At 37.5% G+C, this 27,836-nt stretch overlaps 6 protein-coding genes across 11 annotated transcripts; 4 read left to right on the top strand and 2 right to left on the bottom strand.

The window, feature by feature from the left end:
• Positions 1-451: 451 nt before the first annotated feature.
• On the bottom strand, positions 452-2,408 carry LOC140786708 (glycerophosphodiester phosphodiesterase GDPD1, chloroplastic-like). Of its 2 annotated transcripts, XM_073135327.1 has the most exons (7): positions 2,046-2,404; positions 1,801-1,860; positions 1,629-1,709; positions 1,358-1,558; positions 1,181-1,279; positions 887-1,083; positions 452-787 (listed from the first exon to the last, which is right to left on the bottom strand). In XM_073135327.1, the coding sequence occupies exons 1-7, from the start codon at positions 2,325-2,327 to the stop codon at positions 553-555; spliced, it is 1,155 nt and encodes a 384-aa protein (XP_072991428.1). In that variant the 5' UTR covers positions 2,328-2,404; the 3' UTR covers positions 452-552. The 2 variants fall into 2 exon arrangements, with proteins under 2 accessions (XP_072991428.1, XP_072991429.1); XM_073135328.1 differs by lacking the exon at positions 1,181-1,279 and having other exon boundaries at positions 2,046-2,408.
• A 994-nt stretch (positions 2,409-3,402) lies between these two features.
• On the top strand, positions 3,403-5,215 carry LOC140787323 (mitochondrial import inner membrane translocase subunit TIM8). Its single transcript, XM_073136190.1, has 2 exons — positions 3,403-3,510; positions 4,802-5,215. The coding sequence occupies exons 1-2, from the start codon at positions 3,475-3,477 to the stop codon at positions 4,988-4,990; spliced, it is 225 nt and encodes a 74-aa protein (XP_072992291.1). The 5' UTR covers positions 3,403-3,474; the 3' UTR covers positions 4,991-5,215.
• Positions 5,216-5,447: 232 nt separating this feature from the next.
• Positions 5,448-10,073, top strand: LOC140787322 (secretory carrier-associated membrane protein 4-like). 4 transcript variants are annotated; one of them, XM_073136187.1, is made up of 12 exons: positions 5,453-5,712; positions 6,146-6,220; positions 6,325-6,387; positions 6,516-6,549; positions 6,640-6,762; positions 7,592-7,654; positions 7,748-7,841; positions 8,720-8,765; positions 8,857-8,924; positions 9,196-9,244; positions 9,417-9,482; positions 9,714-10,073. In XM_073136187.1, the coding sequence occupies exons 1-12, from the start codon at positions 5,542-5,544 to the stop codon at positions 9,744-9,746; spliced, it is 885 nt and encodes a 294-aa protein (XP_072992288.1). In that variant the 5' UTR covers positions 5,453-5,541; the 3' UTR covers positions 9,747-10,073. The 4 variants fall into 4 exon arrangements, with proteins under 4 accessions (XP_072992290.1, XP_072992288.1, XP_072992289.1 ...); XM_073136186.1 differs by having other exon boundaries at positions 5,460-5,712; positions 6,146-6,223; XM_073136189.1 differs by lacking the exon at positions 9,417-9,482 and having other exon boundaries at positions 5,448-5,712.
• A 1,392-nt stretch (positions 10,074-11,465) lies between these two features.
• Positions 11,466-18,426, top strand: LOC140787582 (probable protein S-acyltransferase 7). Its single transcript, XM_073136578.1, has 5 exons — positions 11,466-11,880; positions 15,114-15,296; positions 16,481-16,777; positions 17,280-17,513; positions 17,607-18,426. Exons 1-5 carry the CDS (start codon positions 11,779-11,781, stop codon positions 18,135-18,137), a joined length of 1,347 nt encoding a protein of 448 aa, XP_072992679.1. The 5' UTR covers positions 11,466-11,778; the 3' UTR covers positions 18,138-18,426.
• Positions 18,427-18,543: 117 nt separating this feature from the next.
• On the bottom strand, positions 18,544-19,734 carry LOC140787584 (delta(3,5)-Delta(2,4)-dienoyl-CoA isomerase, peroxisomal). Its single transcript, XM_073136581.1, has 2 exons — positions 19,077-19,734; positions 18,544-18,909 (listed from the first exon to the last, which is right to left on the bottom strand). The coding sequence occupies exons 1-2, from the start codon at positions 19,732-19,734 to the stop codon at positions 18,719-18,721; spliced, it is 849 nt and encodes a 282-aa protein (XP_072992682.1). The 3' UTR covers positions 18,544-18,718.
• On the top strand, positions 19,735-26,470 carry LOC140787583 (bidirectional sugar transporter SWEET14-like). Of its 2 annotated transcripts, XM_073136580.1 has the most exons (7): positions 19,735-19,870; positions 21,848-21,918; positions 25,118-25,154; positions 25,258-25,468; positions 25,548-25,709; positions 25,817-25,936; positions 26,032-26,470. In XM_073136580.1, the coding sequence occupies exons 3-7, from the start codon at positions 25,135-25,137 to the stop codon at positions 26,293-26,295; spliced, it is 777 nt and encodes a 258-aa protein (XP_072992681.1). In that variant the 5' UTR covers positions 19,735-19,870; positions 21,848-21,918; positions 25,118-25,134; the 3' UTR covers positions 26,296-26,470. The 2 variants fall into 2 exon arrangements, with proteins under 2 accessions (XP_072992681.1, XP_072992680.1); XM_073136579.1 differs by lacking the exon at positions 21,848-21,918 and having other exon boundaries at positions 19,756-19,870.
• Positions 26,471-27,836: the final 1,366 nt, after the last annotated feature.

The raw sequence follows: 27,836 nt of genomic DNA, 5'->3' as shown, positions 1-27,836 counted from the left end.
TCTGCTAAGATTTCTCTCTTAAATATAATTATGCCTTAATTATAGGAGATATCATTTAATATTAAATAATTTAAATTTAATTATTTGGAGATAAACTTCAATTTAAATATAATTCTCTATCTCTATTTATTAAAATTTAATTTAAATCAATCTTAAACTAATGGGAAATATATGTAAATAATAAAAAATAATAAAAAATATAAAATGTAATTAAATTTTTATCAAGTTAATTATAAAAAACATATACTCTTATTTTGATATATATATATTACTTTCAGTTAATAATATACATGTCTTTTACTTAACAAAATATTAAGATAATATAATTATCAAAAAATAATATGCAAGATTATATATCTAAAAAAAATTACTTACCGGTAATATCTTTAGTTCCTATTATACTTTTAAATATCTTAACCATTAGATCTTCATCAAACTAATTGATAAAAAATTAATTCTAAGAAAGCTATTGATGATTAGTATGTAAACAATAGTTGATTCATTTTGGCGTGTATGAAAAATTCAATTGCTACGAGCAATATTCCTTGGGAATTAATGCTGTATAAGTGCAGGTATAAGCCTGAGAAGGAACCTGAGCTCCCTCTGCGAAAACTTAGGCTGCCTCCTGCCCTCCTCTGCCTCTGTCTCGCTTAAGCTCTCATCGGCGGCGGTGGCGGCGGCTGGCTTGGTAAAGCCGGCGACAGCCTCCGTTATCTCCTCGACCAGATCGACGATCACACCGTTGATGCCCATCAGATGCTGCATGTACACAGCCTCAGGAACATTGCTGCAATAGGAATATATATCATCAGACTTATTAGAACTAGAGCTCTTTCCGAATTATAGGATCCAAAAAGGGCACAAGGAGGGGAACGGATTGGATTACTTGAGCTGGCCATAGGTTAGGAGGGCTAGTTTGCATTCCTTTATCCTAGGAACAGCAGAAGGATTCTTAAGAACTCCTCTCACTTCTGAGACTATCCCTTGCAAGCCACTCTGCAAGCATAACTCGATGGCTTCGTCGAGCGAGTTTCTCCTCACATCGTCGTAGATCTCGGTCCCTCCTTCGGTCAGGAAGAACACCTGAAACAATTAAGATTAATTGGAGCAGTGTCTTGGGAAACAATTGATTGCAGAATTGACGGCCAATTTGAGGAGTTCACAAGGATTGCTTAATTACAGGGTAGATACTTTGTAACTTTCTCATGAGCTTTGCTGCATCTGGTTGGAAAGTAGAGAAGATGATTGGTCTATCATTATTAGCATACTGCAAAACTACCTGATCGCAAAGGTTAATTAGGAAGATATAGGAGCAGCTCATATCAATACATTGTTCAAGATAAGAAGCCATGCATACTCGCAATACAGCCTGAAGAGAATGCGTGAGTTCTTCCTCACAGTAAACAACGTAGTCGTCGAATTTTAATTCGATGTTGAAGCCGAGATGCGAGCCGACGCATTGGAAAGCCTCTTGCAATGTGCAAAGAGAGTCGTCCTCTTCGACGCTCCAGTTTAGTATCCTCCCATCTTTAGCTCTTCGGAGCAAGGATTTGCCCACCTGACGAAGTCGCATTAAGCGTTAAAGACCGTCTTTTTAATCTTTTCTTTGTTGTGGGGGATTAGGGTACCTTTGCTGGATCTCTTTGAGGTCCGTAAGAGAGGAATTCTTCCAAGTAAAGATCTGTGACGCGCTTCTCAGACACGGTTCCCTGGCATAGTTTGGATCAAAATGATTTAAAACGATCGAATGCTGCTGCTAGAGAGATCAACTGGAGAACATAGATGGCGATGGAAACTTACAACTTCCTCGGTGAGGATGACATTGTCGTGGAAGATGATTGGGAAGCCATCCTTTGTCACCTACAAAAATAAAATCACATCCATGCTTGTCTTCTAAGCTTCTTTTCTCACCCAAGAAAACTAAAGATAAGAAAAGACAGAAAATATGCGGATGATCGAACAAAGATATTGAAGAAAAATTAGGAAAAATAAAAGAGGAAAGGAGCTAATCAGAGGCGAAGATGAAGGCATCAAGAAAGATTTACCTGGACGTCAAACTCGACGAAGTCGACCGGGAACCGGCCGGCCCGGTTGAACGAGAGTAAGGAGTTCTCCCTCACGGCCATCATCCTCTTATCCGATGACGCCACCGCGTTCATCCCCTTCCCCCTGTGCCCTACAACCACGAACCCTCTCGCCGCCGCCGCCTGCGGCGACCCAAGAACCGCCATGCCGGATGGCCGGCGGACGCCTCCGGCGAGGACCGGTCCGTCGGGGACCTGGTCGATCTTCGGGACATCCGCCATGTGGACTGCCTTGAGAGCCATTGCCGAAGCTAGGGTTTGGAATAATTAGGCGGGAGGAGATGGGAGGAGGAAGGAGAAGAGAGGGAGGAGGAAGGAGAAGGGAGGGAGGTTTAAAAAGGGAAGGGATAACACCATAACGGAGGAATCCGTCAAGTTTATTCTCGCATATCCGATCCGATACAGCATATTCTCCCCCATACGCCGTTACATACCAAACGTGCTCACATCCAATCCCGTACGTAGATCATTCTATGAACGGCGGATGTCATCCTGGTGGAGTATATATTACTCCCATACGGTTGCTCGTAAGGACCAAGGCGTAAGCTAAGAAGATTTGGGAGCTGACCAGGAGCCACGTCACGGACGAATTAAATAAAGAAGCACGAACTTTGACGACGACAGCAGCTGCGTGGTGGACTTTTTATTCAATGTCAGACAACGGCCAGGGAAAATTAGCAGCCAAATTTTCATCTGACCCGAAATTAGCAATTTAGTATGTACTAATTTCACATATGTTACATAATTTTATTGTCTGAATGATTATCATTTTTTGAATATTTTTTAAACCTTTTTTTATTATATATATCTTTTTATCTAATTTTTTTTTTTTTAGTTTAAGGGGTATATATAGGTAAAAATCAGTAATAGTTCCGATGTTTAAATAGAATTATCTTTAAAATAAAAGCTATCGACTCCCTTGGAATTAAAATTTCTAGCTTTTGAAAATTAAATAAGAAACGAGAACAAGTGGGTTGTTTATGAAACTGTGGAGTCGTCTCATCCCACATATTGGAAGAAATAATGCTTATCTAATATCTGCTTCATAGGCAACAGCAAGGATTTGAGAGAGAAACGTTTAAAATACACGAAGATTTGTCGTTACCTCTCCTCGTCATCACTTACGAATTATGATCGACGATGACTCACGAACTCACTTGGATGGGCCTCGCATGTCTATTGGATCTGACATCCATCATGAAGATAGATCCGAACGGATCGGTCAGAATTTTGTCGGGTTCGGAGTCGGATCCACCGGACCCATCCGCACGCCCTTGCCGCTACATAATAAATCTCTCGACTTGCCCCCTCCGCCTCCGGGAGCAAGCTAGGGTTTATCTCTCTCAATTGCTTGGGGTTTTGGACGAGGAGAACGAGGGAGACAGCTCTCATGGAGAACTCTGCCGAGTTGCAGCGGTTCATCGAGGTAATACCTACAAACTTGCTTGTTTATCGTGTCAACACTACGCTGATCCTAGAATGTTTTATTTCTTTGGTCTCGATATTTGTTTCGAATGCGACTTTTGTGGTTCTCGTGGTGAAACTAATCCATAGATGCATCTGCTGTGCTGTTGTTTTAATTGGCGGAAGCAGGTCAAATGACAATACCTGTTTGATTAAATTGGTTAACTTGCCTATCTCTAATTCCAGCAACTATGTCACTTTCAAAGTATCGGTGGTACTAATCTTAGATTATAATCTGAAGTTCACTATCATACCTTTAAACCATTCGTAACCCTAGAGCTCATCTACTACTTCTCTGTAGCAATTTACTTGGATCTGATTAGTGAGTATTTCATTTCTTGTTTTGCCTTTTAGTGAATCTTGTTCTCATCATTTGAATTAAGTACTAAGCTTAGCATATTAGGTCTGATTAATTATTGCATTGTCTTGTTGAGCGCATTCCATTTGTAATAGACTAATAGTTCCTTGCATTAATTGCATATATTTATTCTCTTGGAATTGCCATGCACCTTTATAAGCATTTGCCTTAGGTGACTCTCCGTTTTCTTCTTTTCAAGTCTAGGACTGGTTGGGAAAAGGTTGCTAAGCATGAAACTTGTTGGATAGAACAACGTCTTTATTAAAAGACAAATTTTATTCTTGGCTAAGTTAGTTTACCATGTAACTTATAGGAGTGTAGTTTGGGATTCAAAAGAAAGCCAGAGTTGTTAGACACATCTGAAATCAGTTAGCCAATTCACTTTTTCTTTGAGTAAACATTATTGAAGAAGCCATAGTAATTCTCTGCTACCAATTCTTAGCATGAGACTATAAATTTGAAGTCCCTAAGTGAGTTGGAAGAGCAAGTTCTTGCAGATTTCTTGGATAGTTTCATTTTACAAAGTAGAAGGTGATGTCTTTGGTTCCATCATTTCACCACTTATATGACAGTACTTGCTATGTTCATAGAATAGCTGAACATCTTAAATTAAGTAATGATTTTTATCCAATTTTTTTTCTGCATAGACTCTTAAAGATTATTGAAAGCCACTTTTAGGTGGGATGGTCTATTTCCACATCTACTAAGTTCCTATTGGGATTCTGATGCACTATCTCATCTGTGGAATCTTGGTCGTTTGATTCGGTTGCTCCTCTATCATTATTGTGAAGTTATTTCTTTTATACATAATTTGCATAATCTGTTGCAATTGTAAATATTCATTTATGAAGAATCACTATGATTTTATCATCTATGAATTGTTGATTTTATGCAGCAAGAGAAGCAGAAAGCTATGATCAGCGAGATGGTGGGGAAGCTTACTAATGTATGTTGGGACAAATGCATCACTGGCACGCCTGGGAGTAAATTCAGCTCCAGTGAATCCACCTGCCTGACCAATTGTGCTCAACGATATCTCGACATGAGCATGATTATTGCTAAACGATTCGAGTCCATGCAGTAGATCTGCAGCACTTTTTGGTATCCGACGAACCGTCCATCCTTCGTGTATTTGAAAATACCATTTAGTCGCGTAATGTCAAACAATTGTTTCCATTTGCTTAGCACTCAACACAGTGGGGTTTTCTTGCTTTCCCTTGTGTAATTTGTTGGGACTGAGTTAGAAGTTGCATTTGAGAGCCTCATTTATGCTTTCTGGATATTAACTTGATATAAGCTACATTTTTCATTTGTTTCTTTGTCGAACACTATTGCAGGGATACAAGTTTCGGATTAGATTCTAACACTCATTTCGTAGTTCACCCTTTCTTGTTGGATTAGATTCTAGATCTGTTTCTTAAAAAATTGAAGTAATTAGATTTGTTATTATTTTGTTGTTAAGAGTGGTTGGATGCACTTTAAAAAGCAGAGGATATTTATCACTTCAAGTATCTTCCCTTTTTCTTAATCCGACATAAATATCGGATTGCAATTTATTTATAAGCAACAAAATTTTACAACTAACCCCCTAAATTAATGGGTAATTATATGTATTTATCGTCGGTATAAATATAAATGTTGTTAGGCAAATGTCGGGTTAGTTCTTATACAGTTGTAACAGAGAGAGAGAAGCGCCTAAAGATTTCGAGCGCTTTCTTCTTCCCTGGGAAAGAGAGATCTCCAAGGACGCCATTGGCGATGCCTCGTGATCCCAATCCTTTCGAAGAGGACGTGAATCCCTTCGCGGTAATCCCACCACATCGCTCTCTCCCTTTCTCTGGATCCCTGCGCTCTCTTAGACTACAATTCTACATTTTTTGTTGGGGAGGTTTGAATTCTTTGGCCGGAATCTAAAATCTGAAATCTTGCTCTTGGATAGTAGATTTGATTACTCAAGTTGTTCTCCTTTTCTTCTTTTCTTCTTCCCCGGGTAATTTTCCTCTCTAATCTGTGCGTTTCCTGATGGAAATTACGGAATGTGGATCAGATGTGTAATGCGGATTGTGGGTTCTGGAAATCTAAGGGGAAAACCTCAGATCTAGACGAGTTCCTTCTGTTATTATGGATGAGATTGTAGGATTCTAGGATCTTAGATTTGAGTGGGCATTTTCGTGTCAGCCTTTGCAATTCTAGGGGAATTGCGAGCTCTTGATTTTGAGGTTAATGCTTAGATTTGCAGGGTGCTGCTGGTCCTGCAAAGAAATCGGCTTTTGGAAGCAAGCTTGGCGCAACTGTTGATATACCATTGGACTCGGTGGTTGTAATTTTATGCCATACATAAGTTGATACGTGCTTTACTTTCTGAGGTTTTGAATGGAAAATTTGATTGTTGGGTTACCATAATTTGGTTCTTTGTAGGATCCAAAGAAGAAGGGTAAGGAACTCGCAGCCTGGGAAGAGGATTTGAAAAGGAGGGAAAAGGTTTGTATAACATGTTATTGTCGTAGTAGTCATCATTGTTATATTGTAAAGATAAATTCTCTTGGGGAAGTTTTGTGTATAAGGAGTTGACATTTTCTTTTGGGCATGCTTATGATGTGCAACTGCAGGAAATAAGACAAAGAGAGGATGCATTGACAAGAGGTAGTTTGATGAGTTGCTTTGTGCTAGGTTGAGATTTATTAATACAAAGTCTACTGTTCTGACATGTGGATGAAATACTTGTTTATACAGCTGGCGTCACCGTTGAAGAGAAAAATTGGCCACCAATTTTTCCTATTATCCATCATGACATAGCAAAGGAAATACCGGTCCATGCTCAAAAGCTGCAATATCTGGCATTTGCAAGTTGGCTAGGTATAACTGTTTGAAAATTTCTTGAAACATTTAAATTGAACTATGAATTGTTTGTTTAATGCATGTTGGTATGTTCAGAAGCACTACTATAGGCACTAGTACAGCTTTGATTATATAAAATAGCTCCGGAATGTTGCATCAAGTTATTTCTTTGTGTTACAATGTTACTTTGAAACATGGGTAGTCTAGATGTAATCCTTATCAACGAGGTTTTGAAGGGGTTGATTGAATTAGGTTCTTGACGGTGGGATGGACTTGGTCTTTTCGCATATGATCAATCATTCTCAGAGATTAACTCATAAGAAAATTGAAACAGAATTGCATTGGTAGAAAACAATAAAATTGAATAGGTCCTTTGATGCTCATTATCTCGGACGCTGGAGAGCAATATCATGTCTATGAGGTGCAAATGGAATTATACTGGCTAGACTATTATTCTTGAACAGTCAATCAGGATCTTCCTCACCATGTGACATCCTATACTTGCATAGTTTGACATCTCTTAGTCCCTAGATTTGAAATCTGATTATTAAATCTGAAGGACTTTAAATGCATGGTAATTGTACAGTCATTCTCTTAGTCCATCTTTATTGACCACTAGCACAGGTAGATCTTTTTCTCCATTAAATTAGGAAGTAAATAAAGTTTTCTGAATCTTATTTCAAATGCTATCTTCTATGTAGTATATTTTCGGTAAAGGCTTTTGTCCCAGTTGAAAGGGCCAGCCTTTTGTTCTGCATAATGGGCTGTATTGTATACTCTCAGATGATCCGCACGATCAGATTATAGTCAACTATTGCCAGTTTATCTGTTTCTTGTTTACCTGCAGGGATTGTTTTTTGTCTTGTATGGAATATTATTGCAGTGATTACCTGCTGGATTAGAGGGGGAGGTATTATTACTGTCATTCTACCTGTAAGATTATCATCTGCTTTCTCTATTATTAGCAAGTGTTTAATGGCTTGAAGACTTTTTCAATCTGCAGGAGTTATAATCTTTTTACTTGCAACAATCTATGCATTGCTGGGATGTCCACTGTCATACGTGCTTTGGTACAGGCCTTTGTATCGTGCAATGCGGTAGGATTATATCGTTAACAGTGAGATCCTGTTATTTTTTTCTCGTTATCTTTTACCTTTCTAAATTTCTAATGCATCACTCTTCACTAAGCTTGAATCTATTAAGTTAGTCAAGGTTTTATTTAATTCCAAAGCTTTAGGTATGGAGAAAAGACAAAACCTTGCCAGAATGTAGACAATATCATAATTTAAGGTGGGATGTGTATGGTAATGCCTGAATTTTGTCCAATAGAAAAATTATGTCCAAAATGTTCTCCTTCAACTAATTGCAAACTTGACATAGAATAGCATATTATTTTTTCTTGTTTTTCACTTAACAAAAACCTGTTTGGATTGACTTAAATGAGCTTGTTCAACTGGAAGGTAAACTTTGATTTTCTAGTTACTTGCAAATTTCTGACTATACCTTTAAATTCGTTTAGTCAGTAGGATCCTTAAGCAATAGCCTTGGTTATAGAGAATTTGATCGCCAGTACATGAATACTATTTATTTCTTGATTCCTCCTTATAGTATATTAGATAAGACTATAACACATTTCCTGTGAAACATGGGCTTATGTGCTTAATTGGATTCCCCTATCATGGCCATCTTGTTCTTTCTGCTGCAGAAAAAGATATGTTAAAGCCAGACAAATAGATTATTCTGTTGTGTATTTGGAATTATTTCCTGTTTTTATTGAATCCATGAAAATTGTTTAATAGATGAAAACTTGAGCTAATTGTTGCATCCTGAATGCTATCTAAAGCTGAAATTCCTTTAGTGGATAATTCTGATATTCTTTACATTCTTCATTGGGGCTGTTATTCGTAAGTAGGTTATAAAGTAGAAGTTTCTCTGCTTTTGTTGTGCTAATCTTTCCTCCTTTTTGGTTAACCAGAACTGATAGTGCACTAAAATTTGGGTGGTTTTTCCTTTTCTACCTGGTAACTTTCCGTACTTGTTTCTTGGTTACACTCCAGTGGTGTTATTATTGGCTTATACTTTTTTTTATCTATTTTATGATACTGCTTGCAGATCCACATTGGATTTTGCATCCTTGCTGCCATTGCTCCTCCAATAGTATTTCATGGAAAATCACTTACGTAAGTCATTTCTTTGTTATCTTGGTGTTAACGCATGATTTAAATGGAAGAAAAGGAACGAAGCATCATGCCAGTCCAGTGACAGATTTATTTTCATGCCAGTCTAGTTCTTAGCTGTATATGGCTTTCATAATTTTTCATATGTTAATGATCAGAATTTTACAGTCATTTTCATAATTTATTTTCCTATATGGTTGCAAATGTTTATATGTTCTTTTGTTTTCTTTCCTGAAACTATAGTTAAATATCATTTTTCTTATCGTATGACCAGGGGAATACTTGCTGCAATCGATACACTTTCTGATAATGGATTAGTGGGGGTAAGTTATTGTATGAATGTTATTGATGATATATAGAGGGTGGCATGTTCGACTCTCTATTCTTATTAATTTCAATTTGCATATTCCCACTTCCTGCATTATCTTATCCTTGTGTTAATCTTTTTACATTCTCGATCGGTCTAATTATTTTCCCTCACTCAACATTTTGCAGATTTTCTACCTGATTGGTTTTGCTTTTTTTTGTTTGGAGACACTTATAAGCTTGTGGGTACTTGAGGTTTGTGCGAAAAACTTTTGCTCTAATTATAATCACACAGAGACACATATCAATGAATATGTCATCATGCATGCTTGCACTACTTTTCCCAAACTTGTTCCGTATGCTGTTGCTCAAATCAACACACTTCTTATATGATATCAAGTGCTTATACATGTAAAATCTTTTATAAACACTATTTCTCATCAGTTTGATGTCCTTGCTCTTCTTTTTTTTCTTTTTTTTCTTCAGAAAGTGTATATGTACTTCAGAGGGAGCAAATGAAGATACTAGGAAACAAATCATGAACAAGAGGAAGTCTGGGGAGAAAGTTGGAAATTCTTCCCCTCCTTGAACAAGAGCATCCGATATGCAGATTTAACATCCCCGTGCATGTTTGCACCACTTCTTTGTCATCATTTTTTCACTTCATCTGCAAACTTCTTTCTGGTCCTAATCTTGTTGGCGACGTAGTGAGACAACTGTTCTAGTTTTCGTTCTGTGTTTAAAACATAAAGATACAATCTGCGTGCCATGCTTGCAGAGGCACCCTTGCTTAACAGTGTGAGTAATTGTTCGATTGCCAATGGTCTCCAATTATTTCTCTCCTCATCACATGATAGTTTTTGTATTCTTGTTTTACTACACCTGATTTGTTTTCCTGTGTTCTTTGCTGAGTGCGCAAAAGTAGAGTCAAATGTGATTTAGGATTCCTTCTATCAAATTTTTTACTGGAAAAGAAGAAGAAAGAAAACTCAAAAGAGGAAGTCTTGGATAGAATCTTTCTTTCACTGCCACTTCTTATCTTAATGAGAGTTGATATTCTTTATTTCAGAGACAGGAAAAAGAAAAACATAATCGCCGCCTTTTGAGTTTTGATCTGCCGTCTTTCGTTGTCTTTATAGCTGCTACCTTTTGACTGGCTCTCAAGTAGTAAATCTCAAACACGGTTACGAAATATTCTCTAATAGATCTCCTGGAGCCGGACAAAATACCGAGAAAATTATTCAATTTACACCTAACGAACTTTCTAAAGACAAATCGCTACGCAGTTAAGACTTTGGTTTTGATGTTACATCATTGCTTGCACATCAACACAACAAACTTTTGTCTACTGACATGTTCTTAAGAACTTGTACTATTAATTCTTGAAAGAGTTGGTGCAACTAATAGCCGACGTGACCACTACCTATTTTGGTTGGTGAGCCACCGAAAAACGTACATATTTGATAATAGAGGTAACTATAGTTGTATAAGAACCTCAGGTGCGGATATGATCCGAATTAGGATCCTAAGCCAAGATCGGGTCGGATTTGGTTGTTTAGCGGATCCATTGATATCCTATACCAATATGTTAGTGGACACTCGTCGACTTTCTGGTGGACTTTCCGGTCTCAGTCCAACTGGAACGCAGGAAAGTCGTACCAGCCGTCGGTTGCTTTCCCAAAGTTCTCTGTTTATAATGATTTCGCGCCAAGATTGATGTATGAGAGAGGGCATAAACATCTTTTATATTACGAAAATACTATGCTGCCCTTAATATATGATTACAGGCAGTGAATGGGTAGTATGGGTAGAGAGAAAATGACCAGTTGGCTCTACGCTGGCTTGGAATTATTTTATCACGAATCCTACGGGCACCCATGGGAAGACCCTTAGATGGACCCATGTATTAGGATTTGGGTGACATATTAGAAACAATATTTACTTATATTAATTCAGGTACTTTGCTTACCATCACCTACATTTTAATTACATAATATCCTTTTCTTTATGTAATAATATGTAAGGAAAATAAAATAAAATAAAAGAAGCTCATTCCAAGTTTGACCATCTATCACTTTGATCTTTCCTTCTTTCTTTCTTTTATTTATTTATTTATTTAAGATAATGCTTATATATACGGCCATAGAAAATTTTTCATACATATGATTATTTGTTGTTCTCTGGGCCCACCTATTGGTTTTTTTTTGGCCGATTCCACTTCCATAATTCCATTATTCCATATATGATGCGTTTCTTTTTCCGTTCGTAAGAACCTGCCACCTGTCTGAGCCCTCCCTCAGCGAATCCCAACATTTTCCCCTAATTTCTCGTCTCTCTTCGTCCCTCTTCCCACTTGTATCTCTCTCCTCTCCTCGATCTCTTGTAAGAGAAGCACAAGGCGGACGCAATCCGGTGTTTGTCGGCGGTGGCGAGAGGAGTGGGAGGTATAGGGGAGATCTTTTCTTCCTGATCTGGCCCTTGGGGGACGGAGTCGGTGGATCTAGGTTCCCGGCGAGTGGCAGAGGTGGTCGATCGGCGCCGGCGAGGAGGAATGTACGTCGTCCCTCCCCCCCGGGGTTCGGATTCGGGCGCTGAGGGTGCGGCGGTGGACTGCGACGCTCCTAGGGTTTACCAGGTCTGGAAGGGAAGCAACGTAAGTCTCCTCTCTTTCTCTCTATATCTCTGCCTCTCTGGCTAGATGCGAGGTATTGCGATATTGGACTCTTTTGGAATTAGAATAACTTTGGGGTTTTGGTTTTCTCTTGCTCTTTGGCGTGAAGAGATGTAGATTTAAGTGCAGATCACGCTTTATGTGGTACTACTTGTTGCTGACGGAGCATGAGAATGAGGAAAGATGTTTGCTTGCTCTCTCAATGTGTTGAAAATTCTTAATTAGAGACTTCGGAGAATGTTCCTTATAGCAAATTGATTAGTATGGGAGAGAAGTGACGAGAGGGTAGAGAGGGCTTACACACTTACATGATATAGATTTGCTCGAAGGTAAGGAAATTTGCAGTGGGTTGATTAAGTTGGGTTTGGAGACGAGTTTCATAGTCTTTTGATTTGGTGCACTTTTGGTTCCGTTCTTTTTTGGTCCTTCTACTCGCACAGAGTTTTCTTAATCATAAACTCATAGCTGGACAAGTGTCGTAGCTATAGGTGAAGTCTAATGGATACTAATTTTCAAGTAGAGAAGTATTTGACTAAAATTAAGAGGAAATGTTTTGACAGAAATTATCTGTTTAACTTGCTTTTTTTTTCCCCTCATATTAGGATCTCCTGTTTTCTCCAAGTAAAACTTCTATGCATAACAGCACTAATAAATCATCTAACTTGGGGCCAGGACATTTGATAATATAACATGCCATCGTCATAAGGTTTGATGACTTTGAAAGCCTCTTTTAGTATGGCAGTAACAACTTGTGCTACAGATCCACTCCATATTGTATGCAAGTTAGGGAACAGGTTGCACTTTTGTAGCTTCTTTGACTGATGCAATTATGATGACCATAACTAGCATTTCATGATAGTGAGGTGCCCATCTTTGTTTGAGTACCCTTTTTTGGCTTCGGTTATTCTTACTTTTGCAGGATGGGAAATGTTATATCACGCTGCTCACTTGTAAGGTTCTTACTTTCTTGAAGTGTCTTTTTGAGGGAGGGTGGAATCTAATGGTTAAGACTATTACATTACTCCTTGCCAATGGAGAATATCAGTCATAGGTGATTAGGACCACTATAATCCAATCGTTTACCCTACTATATAGGTTAGTAGGGTTACTTGAGGATTTGGTGTTCTACAACCTACTTTTCTTTAACTTAATATGGCTATGACATGCAAGTAGGCTAACATGTTGTAGAAAGTTGAGGGTGATTACTGCAAGGCAGCTCAAAAGCACTAATCTACTTGCAATTTTCATGGTTATAATTACTCGAACCCTCACAAAGATTTCTAGTATGCCTTATTTATTAGCACTCACCATCAATCTTATTAACCGGATTAGTTGTTAAGCACAATATTATGAAATCTCTTGCAAGAACCAGATGTTGATCTCCTTGAATGGTTGTAGGCATCAAGTAACCACCTGAGGTCTTCCTTTTTTTCCCTTAAAAAATGTCTATTGCAAATAGTACTATGTTGAAGGGCTAAAGAATGCAGATTTTCTTCTAATGATGGTGATATGTTGCTCAATTTAGTCAATTCTAAGTTTCTAACTGCTAGTTCACCAACTATTCTCAAAGCTTAAGTTGTTAAAAATGATGATTTTTATATTTTATATTCTAACGCTCTTTATTTTTGGGCTTGAACTATTTTGATAAGCCCAAGAAATGATCTTGACTTAAATAGCTAAAGATTCTAAAGTGCCGGATTGCTAATCCATTATATGAGTTATCTGTACCGAGGGTTCGAATCCCTTTCTTTCCATTCCCTATGATCACTTGAGGCTTTCTAATTTGAAGAAATTCTGATCCCTTGTTTTTATCATAGGTAAATGTATGAAACAAATAAAATTATTAAGAATAAATTTAGAAAAAAACTCAAAAAACTTTTATTTTTATTCTTCACGTCTAGGATTACTTCCTGGATCATTAGATGAGAATCTGAAAATAAATAGATAAATAAAGAATATTTCTATTTATGTTAGATAACTAATTAACTTAAAAGATCAAACTGTTAGGTAATATTCCAACACTGTATATCATATCCATAACAGACCTCTTCACACGCGACCCACTATACATCGCATGTGGACAAATGAAAATTAATGAATGTGCAACTTTCAACACTGCACAAGAATAGATAATATAAAATAGAAAATTAGGTTACGGTACTATGTTAACTCACCAATTATTCTTAAAACTTAAGCTATTAAAGAATAGTGATTTTTATTTTTTTATATCCGAACAATAATTATTACATTTCAAAGAAATCATTTCTTGATTTTCCTTTCATGTTAGTCTTTCTCATCATATGGACCTTGTTTATAGCTATTTGTAACTATGTTAATTTTTTGAGAAGGTCAATTATTTCTGGCAAAGCAGCAAGTAAAGTGCTTCTCATCATATGGATCTTGTTTGTCTTTCTCATCATATGGACCTTGTTTATAGCTTTTTGTATCTATGTCAATTATTTCTGCAAAAGCAGCAAGTAAAGTGCTTCTTTGGTCACATTTCACATTGATATTTGCAGTCCAATTTTGTAGTCATTATGTATATGCAACTCTTTTACTTTTGAATTCAATGAAATCTCAAATTGGTGGTTATTACATCTAGAGTGCAGATAAGATGTACTTGGTGCTTTGGTCTTCATTTAATTGTGGCTTTCTTTAAAGGTTTTAAATTTAGTAGACAGAAGTCAGCCAATTCTGAGTCAGACTGAAGTGTAGCTGTGACTTCACACTAGACTTGGCTCATAACCTTTCAAGATATGTTAGACATGACAGATGTCATAGTTGAGCATGTTGACAAGGGTGGGATTGTCTACTCAGAGCATGCACTAGAGATATGGTGAAATTTTTTGATGTTATATGCTGATTGTCTTGTAGAATAGTGCTTTCTATTGTCCAGTATTGAGCTAAATTGCTTGCTCTTTCTGGATGTTGGCAACCTACTTTGTGCGTAGAAGGACTAGGTATGGATGTTCTTTTCTAGATTGGATAATCAATGGGAGAGCCAGGTTTTGTAATAGTTTTTATTTTTTGCTTGTGCATCGGGTTATCCACTTTTACTTGGTTCACAAGACCCATGTTAGCTTGTTAGCTGATAAGCTGACATAGTATTTATCCATGCATGTTGGCATGTGTGACTCAAAACCATCAGGCTGTAATCTAAGTCTTCCGTTTATGTGATGAATTTCGTTATTAATATAGTTAGTCATATTTTGCAGATATTTTTTCTTCAAGGGAGGTTTATTTTTGGACCTGATGCGAGATCATTGTTTCTCACCATGTTTCTCATAGTTGCACCAGTATCAGTCTTTTGTATATTCGTGGCCAGACATCTAATGGATGATTTTTCTCATCATCTTGGGATATCTGTGATGGTAGTCGCAGTTGTATTCACAGCATATGTAAGTATCTCTTCTGTCAAAGGCTTATTTCTCGCTTGTAGCTTTGCTACCTTTAATTGGCACATGACATTTGGCAAACATGATAGTTGAGCCAGCTAGATTTCCATTTGGTAGTTCCAATATTTGATTATTTGTGGTCTGTCTATAACTGTAGATATTTTCTGATAATATAAGATTGAGAACAAATTATTTCTTGGAATATGATGATAGGAAATATAGCAGGAAAGAAAATCACATATACGGAAGTCATTCAAATGAAAAGAACAGTCATGATGATCAATATAGATGGCAAAGCTTCTATAGCCAAGTTGATGGTAAAATGTACGATTCAAAGATATAAAATTGTCAATGTGCACCTCAAATATAAAGATGATCATGCTATTATATATTGATCTGATCGATTTAGTGCCATATCCACCATGTTGGACTGAGATTCCAAGCATTTTGCTGACCACCTTGGTAAGTGCTAGGTGCTCTGTGATTAGTCTTCCTAGGCAACTAGGTGACCACATTTGACAACTTTGATCCAGCATCTGATAGATGTATTTTTCTCTAAAGATTCCTAATTCATGGAGTGATGCTGCGCTCAGTACACCAGACCTTGAATATATAGTTAAATTAAGGTGGCTGCCGGTGTCTGACAAGCAAAAGATGGGTGCTTAAGTTAGAATTACTTTAGGCACGAAGGTAACTATTGTCCGCAGACCACAAGGTGCCAAATGCATAATCCCTAGGGTTGATGAAGTGGCTCAGTAGTTCTCTTTAACAAAATTGTTTTGTATGGAAAGTTGACAACCTTGATGACTTTGAATACGAGTTTTAGCTGTAACACTTTTGATATTTTGCATGCAATTGTTCTTTAACCAGGTGTCTCATTGTTATAGATGTACAGTACCCAATACAAAAATATTAAATATTTAGCCAATTTATTTTGTTCTCTCTTATATTATTTGATGTTTTCATTCATTGGACATTTGGCTAATAAGATACATTTGATGGTTGTGTCACTTAAATATGTAGTGTTGCATGTTTTTCACCTGTAGCTAATAGTGAACTTGTAGCAACTGAACTCATTCCTTGTGATGTCATAAAATATGCTGAAATTTTCATTACATGTTTATTCTATTCATCGTTATGGCTTATTTTTAATATTATTGGTTTGACATTGCTTTGTCTTTTTCCAGGATTTGACTCTTCTACTTCTCGCATCTGGAAGAGATCCTGGTATAGTACCTCGTAATGCACATCCTCCAGAATCTGAAGGTTATGATGGAAGTACTGATGTCGGTGGGAATCAGACTCCGCAGTTGCGTTTACCTCGAGTGAAGGATGTTGTTGTAAATGGGGTTACTGTGAAGGTCAAATACTGCGATACCTGCATGCTTTATCGACCTCCTCGTTGCTCCCACTGCTCTATATGCAATAACTGCGTTGAACGTTTTGACCATCACTGTCCATGGGTGGGACAATGCATAGGACTTGTAAGTTCCATAAAAATTCTGAATATAATGTTACACTTTTAATATATAATACTTTACTTTAGGGCTGTTAGCAAGTTAAGACTTTTTGACCATTAAGACTTTGTGACTATAATATTGAACAGACTTTTTGTGAGCAGATTTAGCCTGAAACATTTTTCATGCAAGTCTCCTTTTTCCTATATTATTTTATTAGCTGAATCTCAAAATGAATTGTCCATGACGTTTTTAATAAAGAAGCTTGACTGTCAGTATGAACTTGAACTAAGCAGCTCATAGATTGAATTGCTCTTCTGGCATCTTTGTTTAGATTTGTAAATGTATTAACCTGATAGACAGAAAAATACTGGAAGATATTTTAGTTGTTAATTTCTATTTTCCTTAAATGGAAGATTCTCATATACCAGCAAATTTTTTCTTGTCAAAGTTTACTAGCACTTATTCAGTAATGTTGAGATATTGTTGTAAATGATAGTAATTCTTACAAATCGTTCTACTGATGCAGCGGAATTACCGGTTCTTTTATATGTTTGTCTTCTCGACAACTCTACTATGCATCTATGTCTTTGGATTCTGTTGGGTGTATATAATTAAGATCAAGAATGCTGAGCATGCATCAATATGGAGAGCAATGACTAAGACGCCTGCGTCCATTGTTCTAATAATCTACACTTTTGTCTCAGTGTGGTTTGTTGGTGGTCTATCTGTCTTCCACTTATATCTCATGGGCACCAACCAGGTAATGATGTTTCAGATGAACTTGCTTATAGAAATTTTGGATCATGAACATACATGCCTGACTTTACTGATGATTACTATCTTCCTGTGCTAGACTACATATGAAAATTTCAGATATCGGTATGACCGACGAGCTAATCCATATAACAAAGGAACTGTGGAAAACTTCAAAGAGATCTTCTTTTCTCGCATTCCTCGTTCCAAGAACAAATTTCGATCAAGGGTTCTGCATGTACAGGCACCACAAGTACATGCAACAAGCAGAGGTTTCATGAGTCCAAATATGGGAAAGGCTATTGGAGGTCTTGAAATGGCTAGAAAGCCTGTCTCATGGGTTGAACCGAGGACAGCAGCAGACATACGTGATTTAGAAACAGGTTTTGGTGGTATGTTGGATGAGAAAGATGGCAGATTTGGTGAAGCATCCCCAGAACTAAGCAGGGAGACCCTCTCACTAGATGGCTTGGTAGGCCAGGCAGCAATGAACCAGAGGCGGTCAAGTTGGGGTCGGAGAAGTGAGAGTTGGGAGATGTCACCTGAAGTTTTAGCTATGACAGCTGGAGCTGGTGAATCAAATATGGCCAGTAGTGGCAGTTTTGCTAATACTGCAGGTGGACAGAGATGAAGAATACTGGATTTGGTTTGTGGTAGGAGGACAGGCTTCAGCTCTCTTGAACTGTTGTGTTCCTGTGCAACTGGGAGGGTCTGGGTCACATTGTATTTCCAAGTTCATGACCACTTTCTTATTTACCTTCGCTCTATTCCACATGTTTATCTTCGTAGCTTGTGGTGTGATTTCGCTTTGCTGTTTAGAGGAATAGTTATCAAGTTTCAACTCTAGCTTGATTTGGGTGGTGTACATAAATGATTGGAATGATAATGTGAGCACACCTTGTTCTTGGTTTTTCTTTTTCTGGTCTATTGCGTGGGGTCTACCAGGTTTTGGAACAATTAAACATCAATGATTTGTGGTAGAGGTTGTTGTACTTATAATATGGTAGTGTTTTCTGTACCTGAAAGATCTCAACAGATTTGATAAGTGAAAGATTCTGGATTAACAATCATCTATAAATATTTTTAGCATCCAACCATATATCATAATGACCGCTATCAGTGGATCATCAAATGAGCTCACCAACGAGTTTGCTTATTTCAAATATATATATATATATATATAAATAAAATATCTTCATCGTTGTCCTATGATTATAGCTTGGAGAAGACTGGTTTTCTCTTCTCTGTGTAGGCCTTGACGGCCTCCTCAAGGTCACGTGACATCAGCATGGCTGAGTTCCACGTGGCAACGTAGTCCAGCCCTTGTTCCACCGTCTGATCCCTGCTCCTCAGCATCACGGCCTTCGTTCCCATCACGGCCAAGCTCGACTTCTCCGCCAACTCTAATCACAATTAGATTAACCACAATTTAATAAGTTATAAAGATATTTCAAATGCAACCCTACCAAACATTTAAATCCCACTTTTCCACAGTTTTTTATGAAAATAAGCGCTTTCCGAAGGGCTTAGATGCGAAATTCCCACGAAAGAGATAGAATGACTTGATTACCCCTGGCGAGCTTGGCGGCGCCGTGGTCCAGCGCCTCGCGAGAGGGGAAAACCCTAGAGACGAGCCCCATGGCCTTGGCCTCCGACGCCGACACCCTCCTCCCGGTGAGCGCGAGATCGACGGCGTTCCCGTACCCGACGATCGCCGGCAGCCGCTGCAGCGATCCGAGGTCGGCGGTGAGGGCGAGATCCACCTCCTTGACCTCAAAGAACGCGTCCTCGGAGCAGCACCGTACGTCGCACGCGGCGGCGAGGTCGACCCCGCCACCGACGCACGCTCCCTGGATCGCGACCACCACCGGCTTCCTGCACCGTTCAAGGGCGGATATTCCTTCCTGCATCTCCAAGATCCGGCGGCGGAGCGCAGCGGACGCGGCGGCGGGGTCAACTCCGGGGGAGTCGCCGGCGGTGACGGAGGAGAGGGCAGGGAGGTGGATGCCGGAGGAGAAGTGGGGGCCGGCGGCGGAGAGGACGATGGCGCGGGCGGAGGGGAGGAGGTCGAGGAGGGCTAGCGCGCGGGGGAGTTCAGAGAAGAAGGCCAGGGTTAGAGCGTTGCGCTGGGCCGGCCGGTTCAGCCGGATATGGTAGACCGGTATGGAACGGTCCGGTTGGGTCACCTCTATTGTTGTGAAACCCTTCTTTAACTCCGCCTCCGCCATGATTGCTGCTCTTGGATCTCTCTCTCTCCTCTCCTCTAATCTGGAGTAGAAAAGATGAATAGAAGTGAAGATGAGACGAGAGATGGACAGAGGTGGTCGTATGCAGAGCAGGTTGTAAGAGTTTGCTGCAAACGAGGTACTTCTACAAATAACTTACACGTGCTATAGTATCCCTCTTTTTTTTTTTTAATAGATTATATCTTTGGCAAATACTGCATTACGCTAATCAAAATTTAAACCTTAATACAATGGCTGCAGTAACCCGAAGATTAGTCAATTAATCTTTATAAGTGATAGGTTTCGTTCGTCTTTTATTCTAAATCCAAATCAAATTCCTATCCCTCTCGTGTTGTATAATTTAGCACAAGAAAGAAATATCTCGGTTGCATTGGCTCCTCTATGATTTTTATGCTGCTCTACCACATCTCTTTTTTCTCTAGATAGAAAAGATAGCTTCTGTGATCTCACGTGATTTGGCTCCAATTATAGACACTCAAAGGTCGATCCTTCTCTTTGGACAATGCCTTTCTTTTTGTAAGTGCCCACTGGAACCAATTGGATAACAAAGAATCTACAGCAACTTGGAGTTACTGATGAAGGGTAGCTCAAAGACACCTTCTAATGGATTCCTAAAGCAACTCCAAGAATGTAAAGCCTGAGCTGGAGGGACACTTACAAGTGGAGATTTAAGTGGAAAGGGCCACCTAAACTTTCCATTTACCATCCCTAATTCCAGTGGAAGAGATAAAGGACCTCGTTGTTGCATACTCACACTGCTATTCTAAGTGATCATAATATCCTAATCCTAGTTGGCAGTCATATACACATCTCAGCATCAAGTTGAAATAGTGCTGGGTGTAATCCAACTCATAGCATCCTTGCCTAGGAGCCAAGATGACTGCATAGATCCAATTGTCATGCAGTTTGGACTATGGATAAGATTGTACCAGCTTTATTTCTATATGTAGAACTGAAATCGATCTTCATATATGATCGCATGTTAAAATTAGTATAAGATCCTTCTGGGAACTTCTTTGTTTTATGACTTCTGATCAATGGCATGACTTGGCTCTTCTAGATAACTCGGGCCTTTTATGGGATCTTGTCTTCAAGAATTACATGAGAAGTCTTGTTATTCCTTCTGATGATATGGTAAGTTCACTTCCTAAATGGAGGATGGTTTAGTATATCTAAACCGCTGAATAACTTAGAAGATCATGAATAATGATCTGATAGAGATATAGCATTTCAACCAAGGAAAACACTTTTAATCTGTGTGTCTCTACTGAAGAAGAAATATTATTTCCTTCTAGCAAAATTATGAAAAGCATGAAAGCGAGTGGGCACCTGAGTTGGCTAATTTGTGCTCCAATTGTCAATAATTCCTGAACTAGTCACCATATCTTTTGCTTGTGACATAAGAGTTGATTAGAGAAAAGGGAAAAGAAGAGGGGGCACAAGAATGTGTGTCGTTTTTGTGATTACTGTGCAATTAGAATATTAAGAATCCTCCTATATGTGAGGACTCTCTTAATAATTGAAGAACAGTCATTACTTTGTAAAAGGTTAGTAGTAATGTCATGGAGAACATTATTATTTGAGTTCAAGAATTTTGTCTACTCAGTCTGAGCTAGATATTTGGGACTGAAGTCTTAATTGTTTCTCTTAAAATTAAAGGCTCATTGTAATTGTCGTAAGTATTTCGTCACCACAAGCCTCCTATTAAGTATTAATTGTCCTATCTGTTTAACATTTAAATCAAGATCATAAGCTGAATATTTTTGACTAAGGTATTAATGAAGCTTATTTCCTATAATTTTAGTGGAAGGAAGTCTAAAACCACCTTTCTTTTATTTCGTGCCAATTCACAGTATACATATATATGGGATGACTTTCTTGATTACCAGCACATTTCTGAAAACTTGAGTACTTGAAATGTTGGGCAACTAAGTGGTTAACAGTTGGATAAGTTCAAATACTGAAAACTCTATCTTCTTTAATTTTGTGAAATAATAAGTGGAACGACCTTCAATAAGAGATGAAGCCAATGCTTGTCTTATTCTTTCATGTAATTTGCCTTCCTAAATATAGTAATAAGTTAGCTATCTTTCAGGTACAACAACCAACCAAGTGAAGAAAACAGAAAGATGTTATATACATAGAAAGGAAGAATATGAAAGGGAGGTAAATATTTTTCTTTTTAGTTCCATTTAATATAACTGATTGCACAAGCTTAAAGCAAACGAAAGTAATCTGAAGGAATAAGAGATCTCCTTACTAGATAACAACTGCACCAAAACCTAATTTGCACTCCCTTATAACAATTTGTAGGATTGCATACATGACCATTAGCTTTCTGTATATGCAAGTTAATGATCATGTATGCTTACTTTTTTCAAATGTTTTTCTTTTTGCCAAAAGGTACTTTCTCAATAGTCAATATATCAGCACCTACAGTTTCCAAGTAAATCAACTAATATGGAGTTTTAACAAATAACATGTTGACTGATTAAAGGTAGCTTACAATCAAATTAAAGTCAGACAAATAATCATCATGTCTGTTATTTGTTGGAATATGAGATTATTCACCAGAAGAAAATTGCTTAAAATTAACTATGCCTATCTATCATTTGATTTTTCATCTCTTAAACCCCAAAGGACTTTTGAGTATTTATTTGCTATAATCCCTAATTGTGGTCTTATCATGCCTCCATTTAGATTTTAGACTATAGGAAAGCCCACAAGATGGTTCAAAATTCGGATTTCTCTTCTTGTTTCCTTTCATAAAGAAAACTAGGACATTAACTTCCTTTGTATACTGTTAGAGTTATACTGTTAGCGTTAGTCAAACTAAGACATCATGATGATGTCTCTTAAACAGTGTATCCCTTATGGTAGGGATAGTATTACTGAGTTCCATGGATTGGATCTTCCTTAATTCTGAAGCTTTTCTGGGAAGTTGTCTTTTTACATGGCAAGGTTTTCACAATAGGTGTACTGTACATTGCAAGCTTTTCACAAAAGCCCTGGTGCAACCCAGCAATGCTCCTTCAACTTCGGTGTCATCGCTTGTTCCCTGTGGCAAGCTATGGAAGGCAAGGAATAGGGTCTGCTTTTCTAAGGAGACCCTTACCAATTGTGCCATTTTGAGAAACATTCAAGCTCAACTAGATGATTTCTTCCCTCTCTTGAGTAACCGTCCATCCCCCACCCTCTCCCTTCCCTCCATTGGATTAAGTAGAGCCCTCCCTCTCTTGAATGGACTAAGCTTAATTCGTATGGGGCCTACTCGTGGGGAGGTGTCGATTACATCATTTGAGATCCTAATGGAGTCCTCTCTTTGTAGGTGCAGAACAATTCCTTGCACCAATGGCATCCTTGCAGAAGCTAGGCGTGCCATGCCTTCAATTTGTCAAGGGTCCATGTAAATCAAACTCCCTCACTTTGCTCAAATGGATCTTCTTCATTGTTGATCCCCTTTGGTAGGCCCACACCGTTATTTGGGACTGCAAAATTTTATTCGGTCGGTTATCCGCATCGACAGTGCACCATGTGTTTTAGGAATGAAATCAAGTTACCAATTTGTTTGCCTCTTTTGTTCTTCGTTTCTTTTCCAACTAAATATAAGATGGATCTACAACCCCTTATCTTGTTCCTTTTTTACATGCAGACATCTCGGCTCGTGCTTTTGCTTGCTTGTAGATGGGTTGTATATTTTTGTGGGGTAGTCTTACCCTTGCCCTTTAATGCATTTTAATTTTAATTTAAAAATTATATTTACTCTCCAGTACTTTTGCATAAAATCATTTTACCTCCTCTACTTATGATTACTATAAACTAATTATGTTGTTAACAGAATATTTGAAATTACCGAAATACTCCTATATTTTGTTAAACAATAATCTAAATCACTTTCCTTAGGATCGAGGGCCTGCCTCAACCCTGTTTAGGGGCTAATTGGCAACTTGCACCCTTAGCCATCAGTCCTACAGTATATTTAATGTGAAAAAGGTCTATTTAGATTCCGCTCCAAGAGAGTTTGATTCGGCCTTTGTATGACCATCATCCCTTCCTCAACAATACTCTCTTCTTGTTCTACACTTGATTGGAGATGAGTTTCAACTCATTTCTTATTTTATGTGTGATGATAGAGGGGGTATTTTAGTTCATAAAAGTTAACAAATTGCGGGAATATAGCTAGCCAACCATTTTTGGAAGTTTAGGTTTTGGCACTGTTAATTCGGATAAAAAACTTAACAATTTCGCATTAGTCATAAGTAGAGGAGGGAAAATGACTTTATGTCAGAAGAATGAGGGAGGCAAAATGCATTTAACCTTAAGTTTTTTTTCTTTTCTTCTTGTGCTTCAATTTCTTGCATGAACCAATATGCTCTATTTTTAGTTAGGTGATAGGAGTGATCATTGACACAATCTAAAAGAGGGAGTGCCATATCTTAAAGCTCCCCTATATAATGGGCCTTCCCCCCAGCCAAGCAGATGCATACATTGGATCAACTAAACTTAAGAAGAGTAAGAGGAAGTAGAGTAGGCTTCTCTTCTTCCTTGTGGAGGAAGAGGAGAAAAGCCATTGCTCTTGCTCCTCTTTTCTTTAGCTCTTCTTCCACCTCTCCACTCCTTGTGTTGAAACCATGGCAGGTCTATCTTTGGACCACCCTTTGGTCTTCACCTTTGGTCTCCTAGGTAGTCACCATGAGAGTTTCTTTTTACCTTCACTCCTTTAACTGGAGATATAAGTTTATGATGCATTTAAGCATCTTCTACCACTTGCTATGATCTTCCAACTCATGCATTATTTCTTCTTCAGTTATGAAAGTAGTGTTTTGGTTTCTGTGGAAGTGGGTAGTATGTGGTCGTTATTAGCTCATTCTGTTCTATTTGTTTCACCTCAGGATGTGTTAGTTCTCATTGTCATGTTTCCTTTGATGATTAAGTTATCCGAAGTTGGAACTTTACTATAATTAGGTTGGCTGCCCATTGTCTTTGGGAGGGAAATGGTGCATAACTCCTTAAGTGAATCTATAAGTAGTATTAGACCTCAGTAGTTTGATGAGTCAATTATCTTTCCTTAAAACTGGATCGAGAAACCAATCATAGCCAAATCCACTATTACTAGGCCTAGAAAATGCATATAAATGTGATTTCTTAGCAAGCCTTCATTTAACTTTCTAAGTTTAGGATCAGCAATTATTTAGCGGATCCCATCTCTCCAAGTTGGCTACTTTGCATCAGTTCATTTAATTTCGAGGGATTAACTCTCCAATTAGTAATTTTAATTAGTTGTACATGTCAATGAATAGTGCATGGTGTCTTACTGCTAATTCATCTGTGTTTTTTTATATAATTTTTTCATGATAATGAGCAGGTAACATCATCTCATTCATGGTGTATCTTTCTCCAATGTAAGATTTACTTCTCCTTTCATGTTATATACAATGTTATTTTCAACCACATATATGTCTATAATTTCCATAATGACTCAATTTGTTTGATGCTCAAACCCAGCCCTACATTCTATCATGTATACCGAGAGAAATCAACACAGGGCTTCCAATCTGTGCCTTATATCGTTGCCTTATTCAGTGCCATGCTATGGATATATTATGCACTTGTGAAGACCAACTCCATCCTCTTGATCACCATTAATGTGTTTGGATGTGCGATCGAGACCATATACATCATAATATATCTCATCTATGCACCAAGGAGGGCTAGGGTACGTGAACCAGTTAACGTATAATAATATAATTGACTATGTTGAAGAAATTCTTGTTCATGAATTTGATTGCATGCAGATCAATACTATAGTATTCGTCTTGCTCCTGAACGTGGTAACATTCTCTCTGATCATTCTCTTTATTCTCCTGCTTGCTACTGGCGCAAATCGCGCAAAAGTTCTTGGTTGGATTTGTGTGGGCTTCTCCATCAGCGTCTTTGCTGCTCCTTTGAGCGTCATAGTAAGTACTAAATTCCATTGAGCTACACTACATAGCATTCAGTTATAAAGATCACTAGTCTTGTATATTAGTGAAAATTAATTTGCTTTGAAATATTTGTTCTACAGAGGCTTGTCATACGCACAAGGAGTGTTGAGTTCATGCCATTCTCCCTATCATTTTTCCTCACATTAAGTGCGGTTGTATGGTTCTTATACGGCCTTTTCAAGAAAGATTTATACGTTCAGGTGACTTCTACAATAGAATTCCTAAATCTCTCGCATTTTACTTTCTTATGATTGCTAGCTCTTGAAATCCAAATTGTTCACATTCCAAATATCAGCTGCCGAACGTTCTGGGATTCACCTTTGGGATCGTACAAATGGCGCTGTACTTATACTACAGAAATCCAAAAGCAAATGTTAAGCCAGTGCTGCCTGAGAATATGATCCAATTGTCTGATCAGAATTTAGTCGCAATTGTAACGCTGAGCCCAGTTCCAGTTTTGGAGGTTCGAAAAATAGAATCCAACTCAGATGTCAAGGAAGAAAGGGGAGACAGGGAACCAGAGGAGACAGATGAGGGGGAGGAAATGAGTCCAGTGTGAGATTTCTGATCCACATGCATTGTCCATTTCAGGACTCTGGAGAACCGTTAAGATCTTTGTGTAGTGAGCTTGTTATAAGCTTCAAATATATATATATATAAATATATATATATATATATATAACATATATTTGGATTACAAACATTTTGATATAGAGAATATCAGGTTCAGATTATCAAGGGTCATTTACCACAAAAAATAAATAGTTTTTAAAATAACAAAGATAGGTTCTTATGCGCATCTCTTACGTAAATTGTGTATATACATTTAACATAAAAAATAAACACATTCAAGAATCCAATTTTTCTATTACTAAAATATAAGAGTTCTTTTTTTTCTGCAAAACGTCCTATTACCAACAACAAATGAAAGGAAACCTTTGAAAAACCTACTGGGACGATGGTTTATATGAAAAAACGAAACCAAAAAGGCTATCAAAAAGTTAACATCACTAAGTAATATAGCAAGAATCACTGTACACAATGACTAATAACCGATGTTAAAACACACAATTACACCAGTAATTTCTCAACTGGACATAACTAATATATATATATATATATATATATATATACATAGTTACAATGTGGGAACACTCTCGTTAGCTGTTTAACTCTCCGTCGCTTAAATCTCTCTTAATAAGTTTCCTGAATAATTACTTTTGTTATATATTATATATATATATATATATTTTTTTTTTTTTGTATCAAGCTTGTAAATATCTGATTGCATGGATGAAATATCTCCTATACGGCTTTCTCTGAAAAACCACAGTTTTTTTATAGTAAAATCTCATGAAGAAGACCAATTGATGGGATACGAGTAAAATCATATTACTATTCTTTTTTTCGGGGATATAGGAATGTGAATGGATAGTAAATTTAATCGTCATATTCGTTAAGTATAGACATGGATACAAATTAAATACCAGATTATATCTAAATTTATTTTCTAGCAGTCATAAGAACCTGTGATATTATGAAAATCTATAGCACAATTGACAAATATATACAAAAAAATCAGTTGCTTATTATTTTTCAAACTATATAGATATAGGGTTATTGATTGGGATATTATGCTTCAACTCATATTTATATCTATATATACTATTCGAATATAGATATAAATTCGGATATCAAGATGAATAAAGAAAATTTCAATATATATTCAAAAAAACTTGAATACAAAATCAATTTTTCACCCTTACTAGAAGCTCATGTGAAGGCCTAAGTCCTTTGGTTGTTTATTGTATAACGAAAAAAAATATTTGAACATAATATCTTAGTAATTAAGACACTCGGTTCATGGCAAAAGAAGTTACTGTAAGGACTTATACTACATTTATTTGTAAACTTTAATTAAGGGGTTTTTAGAAGAGAATAATGCAACAACCCTTGTATTTAATATGGAATAATCAAATTGAAATGAGAAATTAAGATATCATTAGTGAAATTAGTTGGTCAATGCATATCATGTTTAACCATCTATATTCAATTAGATAACGTAACATGCTATGGATGTGTGTGTTGAGTGATCAATAA

Source organism: Typha latifolia, chromosome 4, assembly GCF_019914945.1.
Source record: "Typha latifolia isolate L0001 chromosome 4, TyphaL0001v2, whole genome shotgun sequence".
Taxonomy (NCBI): domain Eukaryota; kingdom Viridiplantae; phylum Streptophyta; class Magnoliopsida; order Poales; family Typhaceae; genus Typha; species Typha latifolia.
This window is presented reverse-complemented; position numbering and strand designations above follow the sequence as displayed.

Bases quoted from the DNA above. Each gene is read 5' to 3' on its own strand.
- LOC140786708 (XM_073135327.1), bottom strand. From the start codon at position 2,327: ATGGCTCTCAAGGCAGTCCACATGGCGGATGTCCCGAAGATCGACCAG. The intron at 1,280-1,357 runs GTATGCATGGCT...CTTTGCGATCAG, and splicing joins CTCTTCAGGCTGTATTGCGA to GTAGTTTTGCAGTATGCTAA. The intron at 1,084-1,180 runs GTAATTAAGCAA...TAATTGTTTCAG, and splicing joins AGTTACAAAGTATCTACCCT to GTGTTCTTCCTGACCGAAGG.
- LOC140787323 (XM_073136190.1), top strand. From the start codon at position 3,475: ATGGAGAACTCTGCCGAGTTGCAGCGGTTCATCGAG. The intron at 3,511-4,801 runs GTAATACCTACA...GATTTTATGCAG, and splicing joins AGTTGCAGCGGTTCATCGAG to CAAGAGAAGCAGAAAGCTAT.
- LOC140787322 (XM_073136186.1), top strand. From the start codon at position 5,542: ATGTTGTTAGGCAAATGTCGGGTTAGTTCTTATACAGTTGTAACAGAG. The intron at 6,224-6,324 runs GTTGTAATTTTA...GGTTCTTTGTAG, and splicing joins ATATACCATTGGACTCGGTG to GATCCAAAGAAGAAGGGTAA. The intron at 9,245-9,416 runs GTAAGTTATTGT...AACATTTTGCAG, and splicing joins CTGATAATGGATTAGTGGGG to ATTTTCTACCTGATTGGTTT.
- LOC140787582 (XM_073136578.1), top strand. From the start codon at position 11,779: ATGTACGTCGTCCCTCCCCCCCGGGGTTCGGATTCGGGCGCTGAGGGT. The intron at 16,778-17,279 runs GTAAGTTCCATA...CTACTGATGCAG, and splicing joins TGGGACAATGCATAGGACTT to CGGAATTACCGGTTCTTTTA. The intron at 17,514-17,606 runs GTAATGATGTTT...TTCCTGTGCTAG, and splicing joins ATCTCATGGGCACCAACCAG to ACTACATATGAAAATTTCAG.
- LOC140787584 (XM_073136581.1), bottom strand. From the start codon at position 19,734: ATGGCGGAGGCGGAGTTAAAGAAGGGTTTCACAACAATAGAGGTGACC. The intron at 18,910-19,076 runs GTAATCAAGTCA...AATTGTGATTAG, and splicing joins CGCCGCCAAGCTCGCCAGGG to AGTTGGCGGAGAAGTCGAGC.
- LOC140787583 (XM_073136579.1), top strand. From the start codon at position 19,789: ATGAATAGAAGTGAAGATGAGACGAGAGATGGACAGAGGTGGTCGTAT. The intron at 25,710-25,816 runs GTAAGTACTAAA...TTTGTTCTACAG, and splicing joins CTGCTCCTTTGAGCGTCATA to AGGCTTGTCATACGCACAAG. The intron at 25,937-26,031 runs GTGACTTCTACA...TCCAAATATCAG, and splicing joins AGAAAGATTTATACGTTCAG to CTGCCGAACGTTCTGGGATT.